The 21,515-nt window shown below is 45.0% G+C and overlaps 2 protein-coding genes across 8 annotated transcripts in view; one reads left to right on the top strand and one right to left on the bottom strand.

Moving 5' to 3' along the window:
• The window catches only part of CFAP263 (cilia and flagella associated protein 263), a 36,625-nt gene extending 32,298 nt beyond the window's left edge, over positions 1 to 4,327 (top strand). For 3 of the 4 annotated variants that reach the window (XM_055298471.2, XM_055298475.2, XM_055298474.2), the window contains 2 exons: positions 2,972 to 3,127; positions 4,178 to 4,327. In XM_055298471.2, coding sequence (XP_055154446.1) covers positions 2,972 to 3,127; positions 4,178 to 4,264 — 243 coding nt within the window. In that variant the 3' untranslated portion in view covers positions 4,265 to 4,327. Of the gene's footprint in view, positions 1 to 2,019; positions 2,873 to 2,971; positions 3,128 to 4,177 lie in introns of those variants that run through there. The other variant, XM_055298473.2, reaches the window with a different exon arrangement.
• A 156-nt stretch (positions 4,328 to 4,483) lies between these two features.
• On the bottom strand, positions 4,484 to 19,512 carry PRSS54 (serine protease 54). 4 transcript variants are annotated; one of them, XM_055298467.2, is made up of 7 exons: positions 19,359 to 19,512; positions 18,480 to 18,704; positions 18,227 to 18,317; positions 15,346 to 15,527; positions 10,371 to 10,625; positions 9,094 to 9,225; positions 4,484 to 5,234 (listed from the first exon to the last, which is right to left on the bottom strand). In XM_055298467.2, exons 3-7 carry the CDS (start codon positions 18,309 to 18,311, stop codon positions 4,701 to 4,703), a joined length of 1,188 nt encoding a protein of 395 aa, XP_055154442.1. In that variant the 5' UTR covers positions 18,312 to 18,317; positions 18,480 to 18,704; positions 19,359 to 19,512; the 3' UTR covers positions 4,484 to 4,700. The 4 variants fall into 4 exon arrangements, with proteins under 4 accessions (XP_055154442.1, XP_055154443.1, XP_055154444.1 ...); XM_055298468.2 differs by having other exon boundaries at positions 10,371 to 10,629; positions 15,350 to 15,527; XM_055298469.2 differs by having other exon boundaries at positions 10,371 to 10,629; positions 15,350 to 15,527; positions 18,480 to 18,707; positions 19,359 to 19,511.
• Between the last annotated feature and the right edge of the window lie 2,003 nt (positions 19,513 to 21,515).

Genomic DNA, 21,515 nt, shown 5'->3' with positions numbered 1-21,515 from the left:
AGGACTAGCCCTATCAGATAATGAAATATGTTATGAAGTTACAGTATTTAAAACACGCTCAGGAATAGGCTGGAAAGTCAAAGAAAAATATAAGGTCCTATAATGAGCCCTGATACAGATCCCGTAAGTATATAAATATTTGATAAAGCTTTGATATTGATACCTTTGTGATAAAAGTGGCATGGCATTAATCAAGGGACAGCCAGATTATTGAATAAATGATATGGGGTAACTGGGGTAACTGGGTAACCATTAAGGAAAAAATTAAGTTGGAACTGTGTCTTAACGCTGAAATTAATTCAGGTATATCAGAGATTTAAATGTAAGTAATAAAACCATTAAAATCCTAAAATAAATACTGGGAAAATTTTTAATATAATCTTGGAATGAAGAGGCCTTTCAAAATATAAACCCTAGAAACTATGACATCAATAAAGTGAGTTATATAAAAATGAAAGTTTTTTGCACAGCAAAAATGATCATAAGCAAAGTCAAAAGGTAAATAACTGGAAAAATGTTGTATCTAAAATCACAAGGAGCTAATAACTCCAAATAAATAACTTCTACAGATCAACAAGTAAAAACTAATAACTAATAGAAAAAATGGACAAAAGTTTTCAAGAGTTTACTGAAAAGCTAAAAAACTGAATTGTGAAAAATATTCTACCACACTCATAATACAAGGAATACAAAAGAAAGCTATGATGGGATATTATTTTCCTTCTCTTAGATTGACAAAGATCAAAGGGTCGATAAAACTGTAGTGAGAGAATGAGGGAAAACCGGCAGTCTCAGACATTACTGCAGAAGTGTAATTGTCTTGATTATTATAAAGGGGAATTTAGCACTGTTTACCAAACATTAACATGCACATATGCTTAAGGCTGGGTTTTGCACCCTAAACACATTATTACTGACATTTGGGGCTGGATAATTCTTTCTTGTAGGGGGATGTCTTGTGTATTGAGGGTTTTCAGTAGCATTGCTGGCCTCTACCTACTAGATGCCAGCAGCACCCCTCTAATTCCCACAAAAATGTCTTTAGGCATTGCCAAATGTCCCCTGGGGGCAAAATTGCCTCTGGTTAAGAACCACTGCCCTGGAACAAGCAATTTCACTTTTAGCAGTTTATCCTACTGATTCACTTGCATAATGATAATATAATGTATATCCAGATGGTTAGTAATTGCAGCATTGTTTATTGTAATAGCAAGAGATTAAACAGTTAAGTGACTGTGGGAGAATTGTTAAATTATGGTACATCCATGTGGAAAATTATGCAGCTGTCAAAAAGAATGAGTAAATTCTTCATGTGCTGATACACAAAGATCTTCAAGATTTATTGAGTGAAAACATCTGGAAGAATAAAAGTGAATAGAGTATGCTAATATTTAGGTCAAAAAAAGAAACATGTTTGTATAAGCCTAGATTTCTGGAAGGATGCACAAAACCTAAAAACAGTGTATGCTTCTGGGCAGGAGACCTACCTGATGGGGTGACAGGAGTGGGATGGGAGCTTGCCACAGTGTACCATTTGAACTGAATGTATTGCCTAAACAAAAGAATTAGTAAAATAAAAGTTAAAAGGATAATGTTAAATTTTTTTTTAAAATTTTTTTTTGAGACAGAGTTTCGCTCTATCACTCAGGCTGGAGTGCAGCGTTGTGATCTTGGCTCACTGCAACCTCCACCTCCAGGGTTCAAGCGATTCTCCTGCCTCAGCCTCCCAAGCTGGGATTACAGGCCTAAGCCACCATGCCTGACTCAGTTTTGTATTTTTTTAGTAGAGACGGGGTTTCACAATGTTCGCCAGGCTGGTCTCAAACTTCTGACCTCAAGTGATCCTCCCGACTTATGCTCCCAAAGTGCTGGGATTACAGGCGTGAGCCACTGTCCCCGGCTGATGTTAATTTAAAAAAAATGCATTCTATTAAAAGGGCTAATTAATTTTACTGTATGATAATTTTTTAAATAAATATTTAAAAGACAAGGATTACTCACAAAATTGAATTACCATAGGTTCTGGCCATTCTGCATCTGGGAATATACCCAAAAGAATTGAGAAGGGAATTGAACAGATTTTTGTACACTGATGTTGACAGCACCATTCTTCACAATAGCCAAGAAGTGGAAGCAACCCAAGTGTCTATTGATGGATGAATGGATAAACAAAATAAATAAAATGTGGTATATCCATACAACGGAAAATCATTCCACCTTAGAAAGGAAGGACATTCTGACACATACTACCATGTGTAGGAAACTTAAGGACATTAGGCTAAGTGAAATAAGCCAGTCACAAAACGACAAATACTGTTTGATTCCACTTATATGAGGTACCCAGAGTAGTCAAATTCATAGAGACAGAAAGTGGAATGGTGGGTGCCAGGGGCTGGGAGAGGAGGGAAGGAGGAGTGATTGTATAATGGGTACAGAATTTCTGTTTTACAAGACAAAAAGAGTTCTGGAGATGGATGGTGGTGATAGTTGCACAAGAATGTGAATGTACTTAATGCCACAGAACTGTATAGTTAAAAATGGTTAAAATGATAAATTTTATATTATATATATATCTTATAATTAAAAGACATGGAAGTGAATTGAGTCTGATCAAAGTATACTTAAATACACAATCTTTCACACACAGAAACCCTAAGAAGTCAAAATAAGTACAACATATTCCTTAATAAAGGAGAGGAAGAGGAAGGAGGGAAGGAAAGGAAAGGAAAAGGGAAAGGAATGAAAGAAACAAGACTATTTAGACTGCACTAGGTGTTTCTGAACTGGCTTAAAATATGTTTTGCAAAAAAATCAGAATCTTGTGATTCCCACCCCTCCCCAACCTCTTTGAAAATGTAAACATTATTTTTGGAACTCTGTTGGAACTATGGGGAGAGATGGCAGGGCCAGTGAGTTCTCAAAGCAAGAGCTGCTGGGGTTCCCTGGGTATAACTGGTCCTTCCCAACCCAGGACCGGGCCAAAGCCGAGGCAGTGAACAAGAGGCTCCGGAAGCAGCTGGCCGAGTTCCGGGTACCACAGGTGATGACTTACGTCCAGGAGAAGATCTTAAATGGGGACCTGGAGAAGAGCATCAGGATGTGGGAAAGGAAAGTGGAGATAGCAGAGGTGAGCCACAAGGAGCCCCGAGATGGCCAGTCTTTTATGTCTTCAACATTTTCATTTAGGATTTTGTTCTTTGGGCTAAGAATACAGATGTTTGGATATGTAATTTCTGGGAGAAACCTCAGCAGTTGCTTTAACTATTAAACCAAGATGAAGGATGATTTTTTTTTTTTAAAGTTCCCCCTTTTGCATTGTTAGGGGCAGAGTCTTTTCCATTTTCAGGGAGAAACTTTGTAGTAATAGTGTGTTTTTAGTTGCTTGTTGTCTTAATGAATTCCAGAAGTTTCTGAATCCCTCTGCACTGGTAATTTAGTGATTGCTACTTTATACATGGAGAAGTCAGTTTTTTTAAAAAATGAGATAGTGATGGATTTTTTAATATCACTCAGGACCTCACTCCATGCATGTACACAGTCGCCATGGGTCTTTCTGCTTTTGAAAGAATCCTGCAGACTTTGAATATGGTACCATGTGACAGGAAGCACCCTTGCTCCTGTGAGCTGCGGGAGATAAATGGGCAATGGGAAACCATATGCTGGTGTCAGAAGAAGGACAAGCACCTAGGCTGCCGTGGCCAGGTTGCAAACTGAGGTCACGCAGGACATCATCAGAGTAGCTTAGAAAGCCAGTCAGGTCACTTGGAAAACTGGGACCTTGCGTTTTCACATCTAGACCCTGGCTCCCATTTCCTGTGTTACTTTCTCCTGCCTCTCCTGCAGCCATTTTGCAGCAGAGAGTAAATTCGGATCCAAACTTGGGCCCCTCAGATCCGACGCTGAGAAGTAGCAGAATCGTGGCAGGAACATGCAACTTCTCACTTTACTGAACAGAAGAAACATGCTCTATAGAAAAATCTTCTGGTGGGTGCTGCCCCTTGGTGGCCCCCGCACAGCAGCATGCATGGAGGACACGCTGCCCCACACAGAGTTGCCTGCACCATCACGGGGCTGGATGAGAGCTGCATTCTGAGTAGCCACAATCAGTTTTCCCCAAGTGACCTTCTCCCCCCTCTCCTTTATCATTTTTTTTCTTTTTTTCTTTTTTTTTTTGCAGATGTCCTTAAAAGGCTACCGTAAGGCTTGGAATCGAATGAAAATAACCAATGAGCAGTTACAGGCAGATTACCTTGCTGGGAAGTAGCTAGAGGCAGGCCACGGCTTACAGACCATGACATGACCTATTAAAGTAATCAGCTCCTTTCTAGTCACAGGCTCCTCTCACTGTTCCCTGTCTGCCTGGTGTTCCCAACCCCCCAGCCAGGCTGAGCATCATCTCCTGGGCCACATCTGCCCATGGGGAGTGTTTTCACCGCCTGGCCCCTGGAACTGTTACCACCGAAAGAACCACAGGGCACTCTAATGGTTTGACACTTGTTAGCCAGCATTTAGTTCACAAGCATAATGAAAGTGACCTTCCCACACCTGGGAGAGGGACAGAGGAGGGAGAGCCAGCCCAGTGTGTGCCGTGGGCTTATCCGTGGCAGCAAGTATAAAAAACAGACACCAAAACAGCATGGCGAATGCCTGGCACTCAGCATTCTGAGCTTACTCTTCAGTTTGGTGGGGTAGCTCCTGGACTAGATACTGCTGCAAAAGAAAACAAGCACGAAGGAAACCAAGATGATTTCTTTGAGCTGATGCAACCTGTTCTGACCTGCAAAAATCCTACCTTCCCCCACCTCCCCATCGTAATAGTCATAGTATAAGGGTTGTACAGACGCCTCAGGAGACCTGCCTGATTCCTTTACACCCTTCTCCCTAACATCTAGACTATCTCTAGAGCTGTTTGCTAGTCGTGAATGCGTGATGGTCCTTCTTTGTCCCTGCAAGTATGATCCAACATGGCCCAGTTCAGAATCAGAATATGTCTTCTGTGTTATGGCGGCATTTGGTCCATGGTGGGAGAAAGAAATAAACTTTTCCCAGTGGTGGAGTGAGGACAGGGGAGGGCCGGCCATCTCAGCCTTGGATGTGATCCATTTACTGTAGTCTTCCACCTTGGTGTACAGAAACAGGCCAGGGCACGTCTCACCACCGAAGTTCAGGACTCCTCTCAGAACCCACAGATCGAGCTGCTGTAGCTGGCACATCATTGGGCTTCCTGGGTCCCCCTGTGACAAAAGACAGAAGGCTTCAGGTCTTAGAAAAACTAGTTTTTGTTGTAAATCTATCCTTGTGCAATATACTGTTTGTTCTAGAAATGTTTTATGCTGGTTCTCACTGGAAATGGGGCAAATTATAGGATATGATTTCAAATCAAGGCAGCCACCACCACAAATTCCAACAAGATGACTTTTCCTTTATTATGCAAATTAGCTGTGGACTTCTGCTGATTGCCTATAGCTTCCTGGTTCATATTTCATTTTCTTGCCCCTTTCCAGTCCTTGGACCAAACCTTCCCTCTTTTCTGGCTTCTCATTCCCGAAATGTTGGTGTTTGTTTCTGTTTTGTCCTGAAATGCTCACATTTTCCCTTCTCCTCTCTGCCTTGCTTCGACTCTTAGTTTAAGCCACTTCCTGCCACCTGGCAGCTGCTCACCAGCCTGGCTGGCCATGCTGTTGGTCTTCTCTACTCCCAGTGGAGCAGTCCTCTGGGACTTGGGAATTCTGCCACATACACTTTACCTAACTTAAAGTGAGGGAGTAGAAGCTTGGCATCGTTAGCTAGATATGGGACCCTGGCAAGTGACCAAATCCTCTCTGAGCCAAGGTGGGAACACAGTTAATGCCTGTAACACGTGCTGAGCACAGCATAGTGCCTGGCACACAGCAAACACTCAATAGAATATTAGCTACCATCATCTTGATGTCTCTATAAAGGCCATCATTTTTCTGAAAAGTTGGGGAAAATGGGAAAAGCAACAAGGCAACTACTAGGTAACATTTACCTTACCTGCCCAGACCCCACACCCCTAGGTCTCCTTTCAAAGGAATTCCTGCCCCTCCCATGGCCCATCTTGGTCCGAGAAGGGGGTGGTCATCCCCAGGCTAGCCAGCCACTTCTGACCTGTGTGGCCTGCCTGGCTGGAAGTCCTGGGCAATGACATGTTGCTCTTGCGGTTTGGACTGAGACATGGAATGGGGCTGCAATTAACAACAGGAAACAATCTGAACAGACTCAACCACGAGCAGCAGAAAGGCAGAAGAGCCACTGCATCAGCCCCTTACCATCCGAGGCCTGGGTGTGTGGTCTGTCTTGGGTGTTTCTCTCTCTCTCTCTTTCTTTCTTTCTCTTTTTCTCTCTTTCTTTCTTTCTCTGTCCCCAAGGCTGGAGTGCAGTAGTGCAATCTTGGCTCACTGCAACCTCCACCTCCGGGATTCAAGCAATTCTCCCACCTCAGCCTCTCGAGTAGCTGGGACTACAGCTATGTGCCACCATGCCCAGCTAATTTTTTTTTTGAGATGGAGTCTTGCCCTGTCCCCCATGCTGGACTGCAGTGGCATGATCTCGGCTCACTGCAACCTCCTCCTCCTGGGTTCAAGCAATTCTCCTACCTCAGCCTTCCCAGTAGCTGGGATTATAGGCGCCCACCACCACACCTGGCTAATTTTTATTTTTAGTAGAGATGGGGTTTCACCATATTGGCCAGGCTGGTCTTGAACTCCTGACCTCATGATCCACCTGCCTCGGCCTCCCAAAGTGTTGGGATTACAGGCGTGAGCCACTGCACCCAGCCTAATTTCTGTATTTTTAGTAGAGATGGGGTTTCGCGATGTTGGCCAGGCTGGTCTTAATCTTCTAACTTCAAGTGATCTGCCCGCCTCGGCCTCTCAAAGTGCTGGGATTAGGCATGAGCCACCATGCCCAGTGGGGTATTCTCTTTCAATAAAGCTCCTCTTTTCCAAGGAAGCCACACCAGAACAGACATGAAGACCAGTGGGAAAAGAAGGGAGCAACTCCGCGGGCAGGGCAGCGGGGAGGCCGTGCTGCAAAGCTGCCATGATTCCCTGGTGATCTCTCAGCAGGCCAAGGCCAGACATGTGAGGAAGGCCTTGAGGACTTCATTCTGTGCCTCTCCTTGGATGTAAGGGGGTGCTTTAGTGTGGCACTCTTGACTTTTCAATTGACTGGTGAACAGGCCCTTGTGTGTACCTCACTATGTCTGCCTAGGTCATGGGGGTTCCCTGGCCAAGAATGACGTGGTTCCCCCTTTCATCAGTCCCATTTGCAGTTTGTCTTAACTGTAGTGGTATAGCCAGAGCAAGAAAAAGAATGTGATTTAGGACAAATGATTGGATGAGTGATTGGTAGATGTCCTCAGCTATCGCGTGGTTTTGCAGGTCACTGTTCCACCCACCTGGGCACAGCATATACGCTTTTTCTCTTCCCCATAATCCTGTAGGGGCTGCAACTTCTGAAGCACAAGAGGCAGAGGCGAACAGCTCCAGGTGCCCCTCTGGAGCTACCCTACCTCATCTCCCAAGGGAGTGGCCACAGCCCAGAGTGGGGTCTTTCATTGTGTGATCTTTTCCCTTGACATTCAGCAAAAGCCCTAACAGTGGTAGAATAAAGGTAGGATGGGTGAGTGCAGAGTGATTCTGCTTTTGTTGGGTTTCGGGGAAACCCATAGGCAGATTCTGAACGTGGTGGTTGACTCTACATGTGGGAATTGTGGCTTTGAAGACCTCTGGACATGAGAACATATTTCCAAGACAGAGGATTCTACGGGGACAGGTCACCATTAAATGGTGTGCAAGCATAATTCTGTTCAAAAATGAAGGCCTGGTTAGAGGTGAGTCACAGTTAAAAACCAACCTGAACTTTGCAGTTAGATTTTAAGAGATGGTCACTTAGAGTAGAAATACCTTAGAATATTCCATTGAGTCTAAGATACAGTTAGAAATCAACATCTTTGAAGTTAGGGTGTGTCTTTTAATCAGTTGATGTCAGAGTTTAACGGGCAGCATTTTTTTCTTTCTTGGGATTACAAAAAATGATGGTGCATTCTATAATTGGCAGCATCTTAGATCTGAGGAAGTATGATGCTTGTTTGATGGAATGGTTGAGGGCAGAATTTTGTTAAAAAGCTATATCTTCAGTGTATTTTAACACATTATCTAATTTAAGAAATTGTTAAGATCCCCCACCTGGCAGAGGACCCAGTACAAAGTAGGCACTCAATAGATGTTACACCAACTTTGGAAGGGCAAACATATTTCTTAATGAGAGGCAGTCCTTTGTGTTTTGCAATAAAATGATCTTTAAAAAAATTATCTGTATATATGTATTTTTTCCCCTTGCTCTAAAAATCCTGCCTTTCTGGATCCTATGGGGAAAAAAAAATTCCCCATCAGGTGTCCTGAAGGCTATTTAGAGGAGAGTGTGTGATAAGCCTGTTAGAAAAGCAATTCTAGAGTAGAGGAGATAAACGCTATCTGGGTATCTGGTAGACCTAGGTCCTTGTCTTTGCTGTAACTTTTATTGACTGTGTGACCCTAGTAAGCCACACTTTCTCCAGATTTGGATATGAAGGGGCCTGAACCAGGTGTGTGTGACTTCTACACATTTTTTTTGAGGCAGTAGGACAGCCACATCCGTACAGCCCTCATCTGGGTGGAGGGCAGGGCTTCTCAGAGAAGAAAAACCCAATAACTGATAGCATCAGAGGGGAGTCTAGGTTGCCTAGGAGCTGAATACAGCAGCCCCACACTGTAGACCTGCTCAAAGCATATCAGCCTGTGTGGTTTGGACTCAGACTTTCAAATTTTTAACTAGTTAAAAAGCACCTGTGGCTTAAACAAGCTTCATAGTGTTACACTGAAAATTGTGACTGGTTAGTTCATTCAGCAGATTTTTATTGAGCGCATACTGTCTGCCAAGTGCTATTCACTCCAGAGACAGCCACTCATCTCAAGTCCTAGTCCCTACCCTCACAGAGCTCTCCATCTAGGGAGGGGGAGTCCTGAGGCTCCCCTGGATGTGACCAAGGCTTACTCTCAACACTTAGCTTCTACTCCATGATGTTCTTACCAAGCAGGCAGTCTTGGTTTCCTCTTTCGTGTGGCTGCCACATTCTGTCTTCTGGAGTTTGTGTAGGGGACACATGTCAAGATCTTTCACGAAGATTTTCCTCAGGATACTCATCGTCATGTGATTTCCTGTCTGGACCATGCAACAGAGAGCCCAGGGATTATTAACGAGAAGGCAGTCCCCTATGTCAACACAACTCCCACTCATATAGCCAAACGAGAGTGAGAATTTTTTTTTTTGAGTTGGAGTCTTGTTCTGTCACTCAGGCTGGAGTACAGTTGTGTGATCTTGGCTCACTGCAACTTCTGCCTTTCAGGTTCAAGCAATTCTCCTGCCTCAGCTTCCGGAGTAGCTGCGATTATAGGCCTGCACCACAACGCCCAGCTAATTTTGGTATTTTTAATAGAGATGGAGTTTCACCATGTTGGCCAGGCTGGTCTCGAACTCCTGACCTCAAGTGATCCACCTGCCTTGGCTTCCCTAAGTGCTGGGATTACAGGCATGAGCTGCTGTGCCCTGCCAGAAATGTTCTTATAAATCCCTTTTTTTCATAGAAATAAGAACCTGTGACCGAGTTTTTACTGAAAACTACCTCCACTTTGAACTTGAATGTGCAAACAGGCAGAGAACACCCTTCCCCCTCTTCTAGAGAGTATCCATTTCCTTGTTTCTTTCTTTCCCCAAAATGAAAGAAAACAAGGATGGCTTAGACAGGAGGACAATCAGCCCTAGTTCGGGGACTAACATCCCCTCACCTCTCTGTACCCTTGTACTCATTCCAGGGTGCCCACTGCCTGTGTACTTCCAGTTTTGGTGTAGGGCTAGAAGGTAAAGGACCAATGTGATGTAAGAATGGCCACCAGATGGGCACAGTGGCTCGCGCCTGTAATCCCAACACTTTGGAAGGCCGAGGTGGGAGGCTTGCTTGAGCCCAGGAGTTCGATACCAGCCTGGGCGACATAGCAAGACCCCATTTCTACAAAAAACAAATTTAAAACAATTAACCAGGCATGGTGACATCTGCCTGGCATGAGCCAGTGATGGCACCACTGCATGAAAAAGACTCTGTCTCAAAAAAAAAAAAAAAAAAAAAAAAGTGTGGCCACAGAAAGAGAAAGCCCTGGGAGTCTTGACTGATTAGGTAAGGGTTTCAGCCAAACTCTAGAACCTCAAGCAAGCTCCATTATTAAATTAAGATAGGCCCTAGATTGGATTATCCAGGTCACCCCCACTGCCAGCACACATGCAGCCTCCTCTGGGAGGAGGAATGCCTTAACTGCAGATGTGGGATTCCATCCTGACACCCAGCAGTTCTGCAAGACTGGTGGTGTACGCAGCATTCTGCCGAGGAAGCAGATGGACTGGACCAGGTTGCCAAAATGCATCGCTGTGTCTGTCTTCAGGAGGGCTATGTTGTTGCTCATGGAGTTGTTATCAAAGTCCTCATGGATGATGATGGTATCGACTGGATACTCTGTGTGAGCAATCTTGCTGGGATCCATGTTACTTATACCCACTATAACGACAATGTCCTTCCTGGAGAGAGAGCAAGGGAATCTTGAGAAGCCAAGACAGCAAGGAAGCTTCACGCTTCCCTGTTTTCCCATTTAAGTTTTTTCAGCCTGGAACACTCATCCAGCTCATATTCCCTGTGTTAATTCTTCCTCACCCCTTTGGACTCAAGTTTCTAGGAAATCTTTTATAAACCCCTAGGCTTGTGCCCTCTTTTGTGAGCCTGCAGAATCCTGGAGATTCTTTAATCCTAACACCATTTGCCCCACCACTAAAGAAAATCTGTTAACATGTTATTGCTGATTAACGTTTTTTCTATGAATAGTTTTTTTTTTTTTTTACATATTGTAGTTTGCAAAAGTAGTAATTGCAGTTCTACCAGAGATGTCATCTTGACTCCTGCTTTTAGTATTTACATTTTAAAGCAGGCATCTTTCCTTATTATATATTCTGTAAATACATTTTGGAGAAATTGAAGTTCTAATAACAATAGAATTGAGTTGAGTGTTTTCCCTTTCTCCTCTTGGGAATCACCCAAGAAACTAAGAGAAAGAGGAACAAATACAAACACCATAAAACCAAGAGATGCTAAAGAATCCAGATCTCAGAGTCAAAGGAAGGGCTGATGAAAGGAAGGATGGCAGGAGTGCAAGAGTTATAGATGACACTGACTGCCACAGAGCTCAGAAAAAGCTTGTTGAGCATGTTCTCAGCAAAGAAGCAAAAAGAAAAAAAACAAGACCATCACCAAATGAAGGCCAAATCAAAAGCAGCATGAAGGAGAATAGGGCCCACAGAAAACACAATTAGGGGCATTGAGAAATGTGACCAAAATGAAATGAAAATTAACAAAGATTTTTAAAGGCTTGAGAGGAAAATGAAAGATAAGGCAGTCACAGGAGAACCAGCTGGCCACAAAGAAAGTAACCAAAATGATGAAACAGGAAAAATATTTCAATATATAATTTAAGAAAACTTTTCAGAACTAAGACTTGAATCTATAGTTTGGAGACAGCTAACCTATCTCCAGTAGTGTTGAGTGTCCACTATCTCTGTAGTTTGGAGTAGTTAACACTGAGACATAGTTCTGGTCAGGTCCCAACAGGAAATAAATGTTCTACTCAAATAAGATAAATTGGGGTGAGTTTAATAAAGGGACTCTTTACAAAGGTCTTGGCAGGATGCAGGGAAACCACAAGGACAGCGCTGGGCACTGCATGCTATAGGCAGCTCCTGCTGAGGTAACATCGCTGTGCTGACACCGTCTCTGGGCTCTAGGTGAGGGGAGGATGTGATCACACAGAGCTGTGTAGAGTGGATCACTTAGCTGGTAAAAGCAGCCAACCAGCAGCCAATATGCAGTAGCCCTCAGAGGAATAAGGACACTGACTTCACTTTCCCCACTCCCTCTGATCTCTTGCCTCTTTTATGCATGTTGGCCAAAACCAATTGGAATCCAGAAGGCAAGAAAGACCACTGGTATAACCCATACAGGTGAGCCTCCTGGGGCCTGGCAGGGTAGAAGAGTAGAGTGGATCTGAAGGGGCAGGTGGGGGAAATCCAGCACAACTAGTAAAGTTGCTGGACTTGAGTGACAAAGAAGGAATCCTTGGACATCCAGACTAACAAAGATGAGGTCATCTTAATTAAGTTTGGCTGTATTGTCTAACCAAAGTACTGGCATTGCAGGTGTGAGTTATTGCACCTGGCTGGTAGGCGATTTTAATTCACCTCTGACAGTCTAGGAAAGATCAAGTAGACTTCCTTGCCCAATTTTATATATTGAATTATACACCAAGCATGGAGAATGAACTTTTTAATTTACCTGTGAAAATATTCACATAGACCACCCATAGTAGACAGACAGGACAACCTCAACAAATCCTAAATAGATTACCACGTGGTATAATTCAATAATGTTAGAAAACAAAACAAAAAACCCTAGCACCTGAACATTTTAAAACTCTGTCTTGGCCACGCATGATGGCTCACATCTATAATCCCAGCACTTTGGGATGCAAAGGTGGGTGGATCACCTGAGACCAGGAGTTCAAGACCAGCCTGGCCATCATGGCAAAACCTCATCTCTACTAAAAATACAAAAATTAGCTGTGCATGGTGGCATGCGCCTGTAGTCCAGCTACTCGGGAGGCTGAGGCAAGAGGATTGCTTGAATCCAGGAGACGGAGATTGCAGTGAGCTGAGATCGCACTGCTATACTACAGCCTGGGCAACAGAGCAAGATTGTCTCAAAAAAATTAAATTATATAAAATTAAAAAAATAAAGCTCTGACTTTAATAAAACCCTTGAGTCAAAGAGAAAATCAAAACCAAAAGAATGGACCAGATAGAAAATAGTCATAATGAAAACACTACATAGAACACAGAACTTCCATGGAGGGCTAGTTGGCAGTAGCTCTCAGGATTTTAAATGCATGTCTTTTTTAGCCCAGTCTTTCTACCCCTGGGATGTCTACACTATGGTACGCTTGCATGTGTGTGAAATAATGCGTGTACAAGTATGTCTGTTGCAGCATTTTTGGCAGTAGTAAAAGATTGGAAACAGCCTAAATTTCCATTAACAGAAGACTGTAGTTATGGTACTTCCATAACAGGCTATTGTGCAGCTGAAAAAAGAATGCATTAGCCCTTTATGTACCAATAAGAAAAGGTCTCCAAAATTTATGATAAAGTGAAAAAAGGCTGTGAGTGAATTAATGTGTATGATGTGCTACCAGTTGCATTGTGGGTGTGTCGGGAGTGTGTTATGAACTTAATTGCATTCTCTTGAAAATTTGTAGGTTGAAGTCCTAACCCCCAATTTGACCATATATTTGGAGATAGGGCCTTTAAGGAGATAATTAAGATTACATGAGGTATAAGGCTGGGGCTGTAATCTAAGAGGACTGGTGTCCCTATAAGAAGAGAAAGAGACACCAAGAGTGCACGGGCACAGAGCGAAGGCCATGTGAGGACACAGCGAGAAGGTGGCCATCTGCAAGCCAAGGAGAGAGGCCTCAGGAGAAACCAAATCTACTGACACCTGGATCTCAGACTTCCAGCCTCCAAAACTGTGAGAAATAAATTTCTGTTGTTTAAGCCACCCAGTCTGTGATATTTGTTATGGCAGCCTAAGTAGACTAATACAAGGGGAAAGAAAATTCTCTGTCAATAGATATAAGAATCAATATAGCCAGACCTATAGGTATATAGATATCTATGAGTGATTTGAGTATTTAAGAAGGAATAGGCAAGAAATTGGTGACAGAATGTGGCTCAAGGGAGAAAAACTAGTGACTGCGGGGCGGGGGAGGGAAGGAACTGCTTTTCACTGTACATCCTTTGGTTTCTCGTGAACATTTTACTACATACTTTTTTTTTTGACATGGAATCTCGCTCTGTCACCCAAGCTGGAGTGCAGTGGCACAATCTCAGCTCACTGCAACCTCCACCTCCCAGGTTCAAGTGATTCTCCTGTCTCGGCCTTCCAATTAGCTGCGATTACAGGTGTATGCCATTATGCCCGGGTAATTTTTGTATTTTTAGTAGAGACAGGTTTTTGCCATGTTGATCAGGCTGGTCTGAAACTCCTGACCTCAAGTGATCCGCCCATCTCAGCCTCCCAAAATGCTGGGATTACAGGTGTGAGCCACTGCACCCGGCTGCACATGTATTTTTAATTAAAAATACAAATCCTATGTTAAACTATTCACCAGCTGCATAATATTCCATCAAGGATTTATATTATAATTTATTTAGCCAATTATAGTCATTATACTCTCTCGCCCAATACTCTGTGTGTGTATATATGTAACTATAGATTATATACTATATGTTACATATAATACTGTATGCATAGATATTCCATATACATATATACATATATTACAATATGCATGTATATTACATATAATAGAGTATAGTATATACTTACATGTATAGTATACACTATATATTATGTATAATATATATGTATAGCATGTGTATATATGAAAAATTACAATTTCATCACGATAGTGGGACATTAGGTTTCTTTTCAGTGTTTTGTGTGTAATTAACCATCCTAGGAACAACTTTGTACATACAAATTTTCCAGTGGTTGAAATTATTTCCTTAATGTTGATTCCCAAAAATGAAGTCACTGGGTCAAAGAGTGAGAAATAGTTACCAAAAACATTATTCTTTTAATAATATTTATGATTTTCCCTGGTTTAAAAGAATGCATATTTGTACTACAGAATTTGCAGAATACAGAGAAGCTAAAAGAAGAAAGTAGAAATCGTGCGTTCTGAGCATTCAGAGATAAGCACTCTTAAAAGCGCTTCTGTATTTTTTTCGAGGCTTTTCTCTGTGTACATGTATTTGTAGCAGTAATGTTTGTAAGGCCCAAGTGTTTTAAGGTAAGGGCTCCTACTGACTGGCTAAACAGGATAAGTGGTAGGGACCCTAGTGTTAGGATCCAGTGCCTCTGTGATGGCAGTAAAATCAGAATGAATATCCCACCTGCATTGAATGGAGGACTCATCATTTCATTATTCTGTTGCAAGGCCTGCATTCCTCACAGCAGAGATCAGCCTTGGCAACTGGTGATTTTAGGGCTCACAACAGAGCAAGCGCTGAGCTGGTAAAAAGCCCTGTCCCCCAGAATGCACCTTTCAGGGCCTCCCCAGGCTGAGCAGGAAACAGGGCCGCCCCCACCCTCACCCCCGGCGATGCTGCGGGCCCCAAAGGCAGGGGCACTGGCCTGTTCTGAATGGCGGATGCGATGCTGAGGACCCAGAACTCGCTGAGGATGCAGCCGAAAGCCAGGTGTGTGTACTGGGAGTCCTGCAGCGACACCACCCACGGGAACTCCATGCTGCTGACCAAGTCCTCCTTGGGGTCAGGACCGTAGAAAACGGAAGCTTTCTGGACACCACAACCTGCGGAGCAGGTGCGGGGCCTCACTGCCGGGGCAAGGAGACCTCGGGACCCTCTCTCCTGCGGGCTTGTCTGTCTCGATCATCACTAACGCTATCTGCAACCCCTTTTCTTTCTTTTGCCTAGTGTGTCTTCTTCACCCTAAAAGATGCTCAGTGGCATTTTTGAATCCCAAAATTATGTTAGACTACAAATAAAAACTCTCATCTATTGAACACATAACGGTACACATTGGCAGTGTCTGCCATCTTTCGTGTTCATCAGCAGTTCTCAAAGCCTGGTCTGGGACCCCTGGGAGTCCTCAGCACACTTTTGAGATCTGCAAGGTTAAAGCTATTTTCATTTTCTTTTCTTTTTTTTTTTTCTTTTTTGAGACAGGATCTCACTGTGTCGCCCAGGCTAGAGTGCAGTGGTGGGATCATAGCTCCCTGTGGCCTCAGCCTCCCGGGTTCAAGCAATTCTCCTGCCTCAGCCTCTGTAGTTGTGACTACAGGCGCCTGCCACCACCCCCGGCTAAATTCTTTTATTTTTAGTAGAGATGAGGTCTTGCCATGTTCCCAGGCTGATCTAGAGCCCCCTAGCTCAAGAGATCCTCCCTCCTCAGCCTCCCAAAGTATTGGGATTACAGGCATGAGCCACCGTGCCCAGCTTTAAAACTATTTTCATAAGAATGTGAAGACATTATTTGCATTTTTGCTCTCTTCATTAATGTACAGTAGAATTTTCCAGAGGCCACAGGATGTCATCACCGTGATGGCTAGTAGTATGTGTGACCTCGTGTATTCCTTTTTTTATTTTTATATTTTTTTAAGATGGAGTCTCACTGTCGCCTGACTGGAGTGCAATGGTGCAATCTCGGCTCACTGCAACCTCTGCCTTCCAGGTTCAAGCGACTCCCCTGCCTCAGCCTCCCGAGTAGCTGGGATTATAGATGCACAGCACAATGCCCAGCTAATTTTTCTATTTTTAGCAGAGATGAGGTTTTGCCATGTTGGCCAGGCTGGTCTTGAACTCCTCACCTCAAGTGATCTGCCTGCCTCAGCCTCCCAAATTGCTGGGATTACAGGCGTGAGCCACCACGCCTGACCAGTGACTCCTTTTTCAGCCATGCATCCAACCACACTCAGCCCTGGCAGGTGCTGAGGTAGGGCCTGGGATTCCAAGGATGGATTTCAGGAGCCCATCAGAGTGACATGCTGAAGAGTGATGGCCATACAGAGGGATATGTGACACAGGGAGTGTGCCCAAAGTATAAGAGGAGGGGGCATGAATTCTGCCCAGGACATAAAGTCTCGGAGGGCTTCCCCCTGGGGGCAACCTTGCATATGAGCACCAAAAACAGTTTCCAAACCATGACCCTAAGAACTGATTGTAACATACAGAATTATCATTAAAGGAGCACAGAGGACCTCTCCATGATGGAGCATGATATGACCAGACATCTCCATTAATTGACACTTGGTGACTTTGCTGGAACAATGACAGGCTGATTTTAGCAAGATGATGTCTGGAAGGTCACTAAGTGCATCAGAACCACTAGAGACAAGATTCCTTATCTTTGGTCTGATTTCTTTTTGGGACATTGGCAATCTACAGTGCAAGGCATTTGCCAACCTTCCCTAACCCCACAAGAGCTTGTGAGTGTGTGATGACTTTTGCTTTTTCAAAGCTCTAGTTGGCTAGTTTATTTGACCTTACAAAACCCTTGGAAAGCCAAGATGTAATGAGGAAATCTGACCCAGAGATGAAATGCTTGTCTTGGCCCCTTAGCTGTGGCTTTTTAAGGAAGGAGAGGACCTTTCTGTGTTTTCTGGGTATCCCCTGGTCTTCTTGGGGCTGCAAGAAGACAGAGAGCTGCAGGAGACTGAGGGAGCTGGAGGACTCCCCTCTATATGTGTGCATGTGTGTATGAGTGTGTGTGCATGTGTGCATGTGTGTGAGTGTGTGCGTGTGTGCATGTATGTGTGTGTGCATGTGTGTGTGCATGTGTGTGTGCATGTGTGTGCATGTGTGTGTGCATGTGCGTGTGTGTATGTGCATGTGTGTGTTTGAGAGTGTGTGTGTGCACGTGTGTGTGTGTGACAGTGTGTGTGGACTTTCTCATGTCTCCCATCTAACCCCAGGAAGGCAGGGCAGGGCCGGCTGGGATGGCAGCAAGGTGGGACAGAGCCTGCTTTAGCTAGCTGTCTCCTCTCCACCTGCCCTCTGTAGGCTGGAATTCTTAGTCCTGGGCAGCCTAGTGGTCAAGGGAGGAGGGGACTGCAGCTGCCACTTCTGCCATCTGAGGCTGTGGCAGCCTCCAAGACACCTGCAGCAGTAGAAGCCCCCGCTGCTCCCAGGACCAGCCCTGCAGTTGAGGGTTGTGGTTTGCAAAAGAGCAGTATTCTCCAGGAAGGACAGGGCAGGGGCTGGGAGTGGAGAGGCAGGCATCTTGCTCACCCCTGCACCCAGAGGGCCTTATTTTCCTAACCACACTCCCACCCTAAGGATTGGCCCTGACTTTAGTTTCCTCCATCCACATCCCATAATTCACTTCTTTGCCTGGTTCCTGCCACCAATGCAGGCCGCCCAGTGCAAAGTGCCGTGAGTCATCTTCCCTGAGCCCTTCCTTGGACGTTAAGGACCACTTCATTTTCCTGGATGATCCCCTTATGTGCCACATGTGCAGCTAAAGTCAGAGGGAGGAAAGCAGCACACTCACTGGTGGAAGAGTAGAGAAGGCCGAGCAGCACCAGGAGCACCCCTCGCATCTTGCCATCCCCAGAGAGACCCGCCGCGGACACCATGGGCAGCTGGGGAAACAAAACCCAATGACTCCATCCTCTTCCCAAACACATGCGGGGTTTTCTAAGCCTCTTTTTTCCATCCTCTTCCCAAACACACATGTTCCCTCCCAAACATCGGAGGCTCCCCCTCTTTCTACCAACAAAGGTTCCAAGATGTAGGGCACTGACCTGTCACATCCCTAGTGCTTGGTTCTGTGTAGTAAAGAGGCAGGACCAGTTGGCCCGCACTGTGGTTTGTGAGATGGCCCAAGAAGAGAAGGCAGCTTCCTCTTGTCAGTTTTCTTCTCAATCCAGCCCAAGCCCCTGGGCACCCCAGAGAGTTGGGTCTCTGAAAAGGGCTGCTTTTTGACTCGTGGAATTCAACCCTTGCCTTAACTCTGTAGCCATAAAATGCTGCTGAAAGAAATGTAGAGTTTTAGTGGAAGCTTACCCTGGGATTAATGCCTCTGCTGTGATTTTACCCTTCTAAACTCTGCTGGCTGAAAGAATGCTAGGGCTTCTGTTAACTGTTAACAGCCTGGTTTTTTTTGTTTGTTTTTTATTTTATTTTATTTTATTTGAGACTGAATCTCGCTCTATTGGCAGGCTGGAGTGCAGTGGCACGAGCTTGGCTCACTGCAACCTCTGCCTCCCAGGTTCAAGCGATTCTCCTGCCTCAGCTTCCTGAGTAGCTGGGACTACAGATGTGCGCCACCATGCCCAGCTAATTTTTGTATTTTTAGTACAGATGGGGTTTCGCCATGTTGGCCAGGCTGGTCTCGAACTCCTGACCTCAGGTCATCCACTCCCCTCAGTCTCCCAAAGTGCTGGGATTACCGGCGTGAGCCACCATGCCCACCCAACAGCCTGTATCTTTACATAGGAACAGCCCCAGCATTTAGCTTAGCTCATTTGCACAACCGCGGTAGGAAGTAGACACTCTAGTTATCGCCATTTTACAGATTCAGAAACTGATACTCAGAGACATCGAGTAGCCAGTCCAAGGTCACACAGCTGTCAAGCAATGCACAGAAGCCCAAGGAACCCATGTGCACAGTTCTAAGTCACCATGTTCCACTCATGACACTGGATGCCTCTTGTCCTCGGAATGGTCCTCAGAGTTCGTCCATGAACTGTTCCTGCTCAAGGAGAAATGAACTCAGGCTGGCCTGACACAGTAGAGTTCAACAGAAGGATTTCTTCTACTGCCTTAGGAAGAATGTTCCATTGTGGCATCATGGTTACCATGGCACCACCAAGCAACTGTCTGGACATGGGGACTTAGGAGGAGCTAGGATGAAAGGCCTCCTTGTTGCTTAGCCTTGGCAGGGCTCTTCTGGAAGCCAGGCTCTCTCCTAGTCTGAGAAGGCAAGCTTTTTGCTGGATTACAAAGTCCTCTCTGGTCATGGCCACGGTCTGTCTACCCCACTCAGCGCCCGCCCCGTGTCCACGCATGGTTGTCAGACTGGACTGAGGAAGCCCACAACTTGGGGGGGGTTGGAATTTCCAGTCCCCATCAGCATCTTACACTCACAGGGTGGTTTCTTTCAGACTTAGCCCAGTTTTCTTTAGCCTCTCAGTTTCCGGGTCCAATCTAAGCTACCAAACGGCTCTGCCAAACCAGAGGCCCAGATGGGATCTGCCACTCCAGCCACTGGGAGCAGCTTTGGTTTCAGCCCAAATGCCAGGACTCGAGAAGTGTCGAGAAGGTTGAGGTAAGATGTTAATTCCACGGAGCCACAGAGGGAGGGTGGGCGCGCAGGCCTCTGGTGCAGACGCTCAGAAGATCCTTACTGGATGGGTAGATGAATGGCTGATGGAAGGCAGGAAGGCTGGTGAGAAAGTGGAGCCTGGCTGGGCACGGTGGCTCACGCCTATAATCCCAGCACTTTGTGAAGCCGAGGCAGGCAAATTGCTGGAACTCAGGAGTTTGAGGCCAGCCTGGGTAACATGGTGAGACCCTGTCTTTTGTCAAAAATACAAAAATGTAGCCAGGCATGGTGGCACACGCCTATAGTCCCAGGTACTCGGGAAGCTGAGGTGGAGGTTGCAGTGAGCTGAGATCGCACCACTGCACTACAGCCTGGGCGACAGAGTGAGAGCCTGTCTCAAAATAATAATAATAAAGTGAGGCCTAAGTCCAAAGGAAGCCACTACCTCCTTCCCCCATGGTTCCCCTGATGCCCTGCCGGCTTCACCACCCTCCCTCACCTTTAACCCTGGGCAGGGGGGCAGGGGCATTGGCTTCTGCTACAAGAGCAGAAAATTTTTGGCAGTGGGAGAAGTGGGAGTTGATTCTTCAATTTGTACCACATCACAGGTCTCAAAGAGCTGTATTTTAAATTTTTAATTTTTACTGTTTTTAGAGACAGTATCTTGCTCTGTTGTCCAGGCTAGAGTGCAGTGGTGCAATCATAGCTCACTGCAGCCTCAAACTCCTGGGCTCAAGTGATCCTCCAGCCTCTGCCTCCCAAGTAGCTGGAACTACAGGCCTGTGCCACCAGGTCTGGCTAATTTTTCATATTTTTTTTTTGAAGAGATGGGGTCTCACTGTGTTGCCCACGCTGGTCTTGAACTCTTGGGCTCAAGTGATCCTCCCACCTAAACCTCCCAAAGCTTTAGTAATTATATAGATATGAGCCACTGCACCCAGCCCTCAAAGAGCTTTCATTACCATACGTTTCCTCTCTCACAATTCGCAGTCACCCTGGCAGGACAAAGGCATTTCCTGGGCTTTCCAGGTGAGAACATGGTGGCCCAGAATGTGTTTCTCATTCCGTTGTTCTTTGCTGAATACCTGTATCCGGCCAGGCGCGGTGGCTCTCGCCTGTAATCCCAGCACTTTGGAAGGCCGAGACGGGCGGATCACGAGGTCAGGAGATTGAGACCATCCTGGCTAACACCGTGAAACCCCGTCTCCACTTAGGACCAGAAGTCTTAATTTTCGTGAACTCACATGTATTCATCTTATTCAGTTAGGACTCTTTGTGTCTTGTTTAAGAAATTCTTCCGTAGCTCAGCATCAGAGATCTATTCTACTCTATCTTCTTCTCAAACCTTGAAGTCTTGTTTTTCACATGTAAGTCCTCAACCTGTATGGATTCATTTTCTGTGCGTGGTGTGGATACTTAGTTATGCCAGCATCATTTGTCACAAGTCTCCAATGTGACTCCAGCACATATCAAAGTATACATTTCTTTGTTGAACTTCTCTTTGTACTTAGTT

Source organism: Symphalangus syndactylus, chromosome 11, assembly GCF_028878055.3.
Source record: "Symphalangus syndactylus isolate Jambi chromosome 11, NHGRI_mSymSyn1-v2.1_pri, whole genome shotgun sequence".
NCBI lineage: Eukaryota > Metazoa > Chordata > Mammalia > Primates > Hylobatidae > Symphalangus > Symphalangus syndactylus.
This window is presented reverse-complemented; position numbering and strand designations above follow the sequence as displayed.

What these genes read in the sequence shown, in the direction of transcription:
- PRSS54 (XM_055298467.2), bottom strand. Translation starts at nt 18,311, where the DNA reads ATGGTGTCCGCGGCGGGTCTCTCTGGGGATGGCAAGATGCGAGGGGTG. An exon ending in CCGCCATTCAGAACAGGCCA is followed by an intron (nt 10,626 to 15,345) that starts GTGCCCCTGCCT and finishes CTCTCCAGGAAG; the next exon opens with GACATTGTCGTTATAGTGGG. An exon ending in GATGGAATCCCACATCTGCA is followed by an intron (nt 9,226 to 10,370) that starts GTTAAGGCATTC and finishes TGCATGGTCCAG; the next exon opens with ACAGGAAATCACATGACGAT.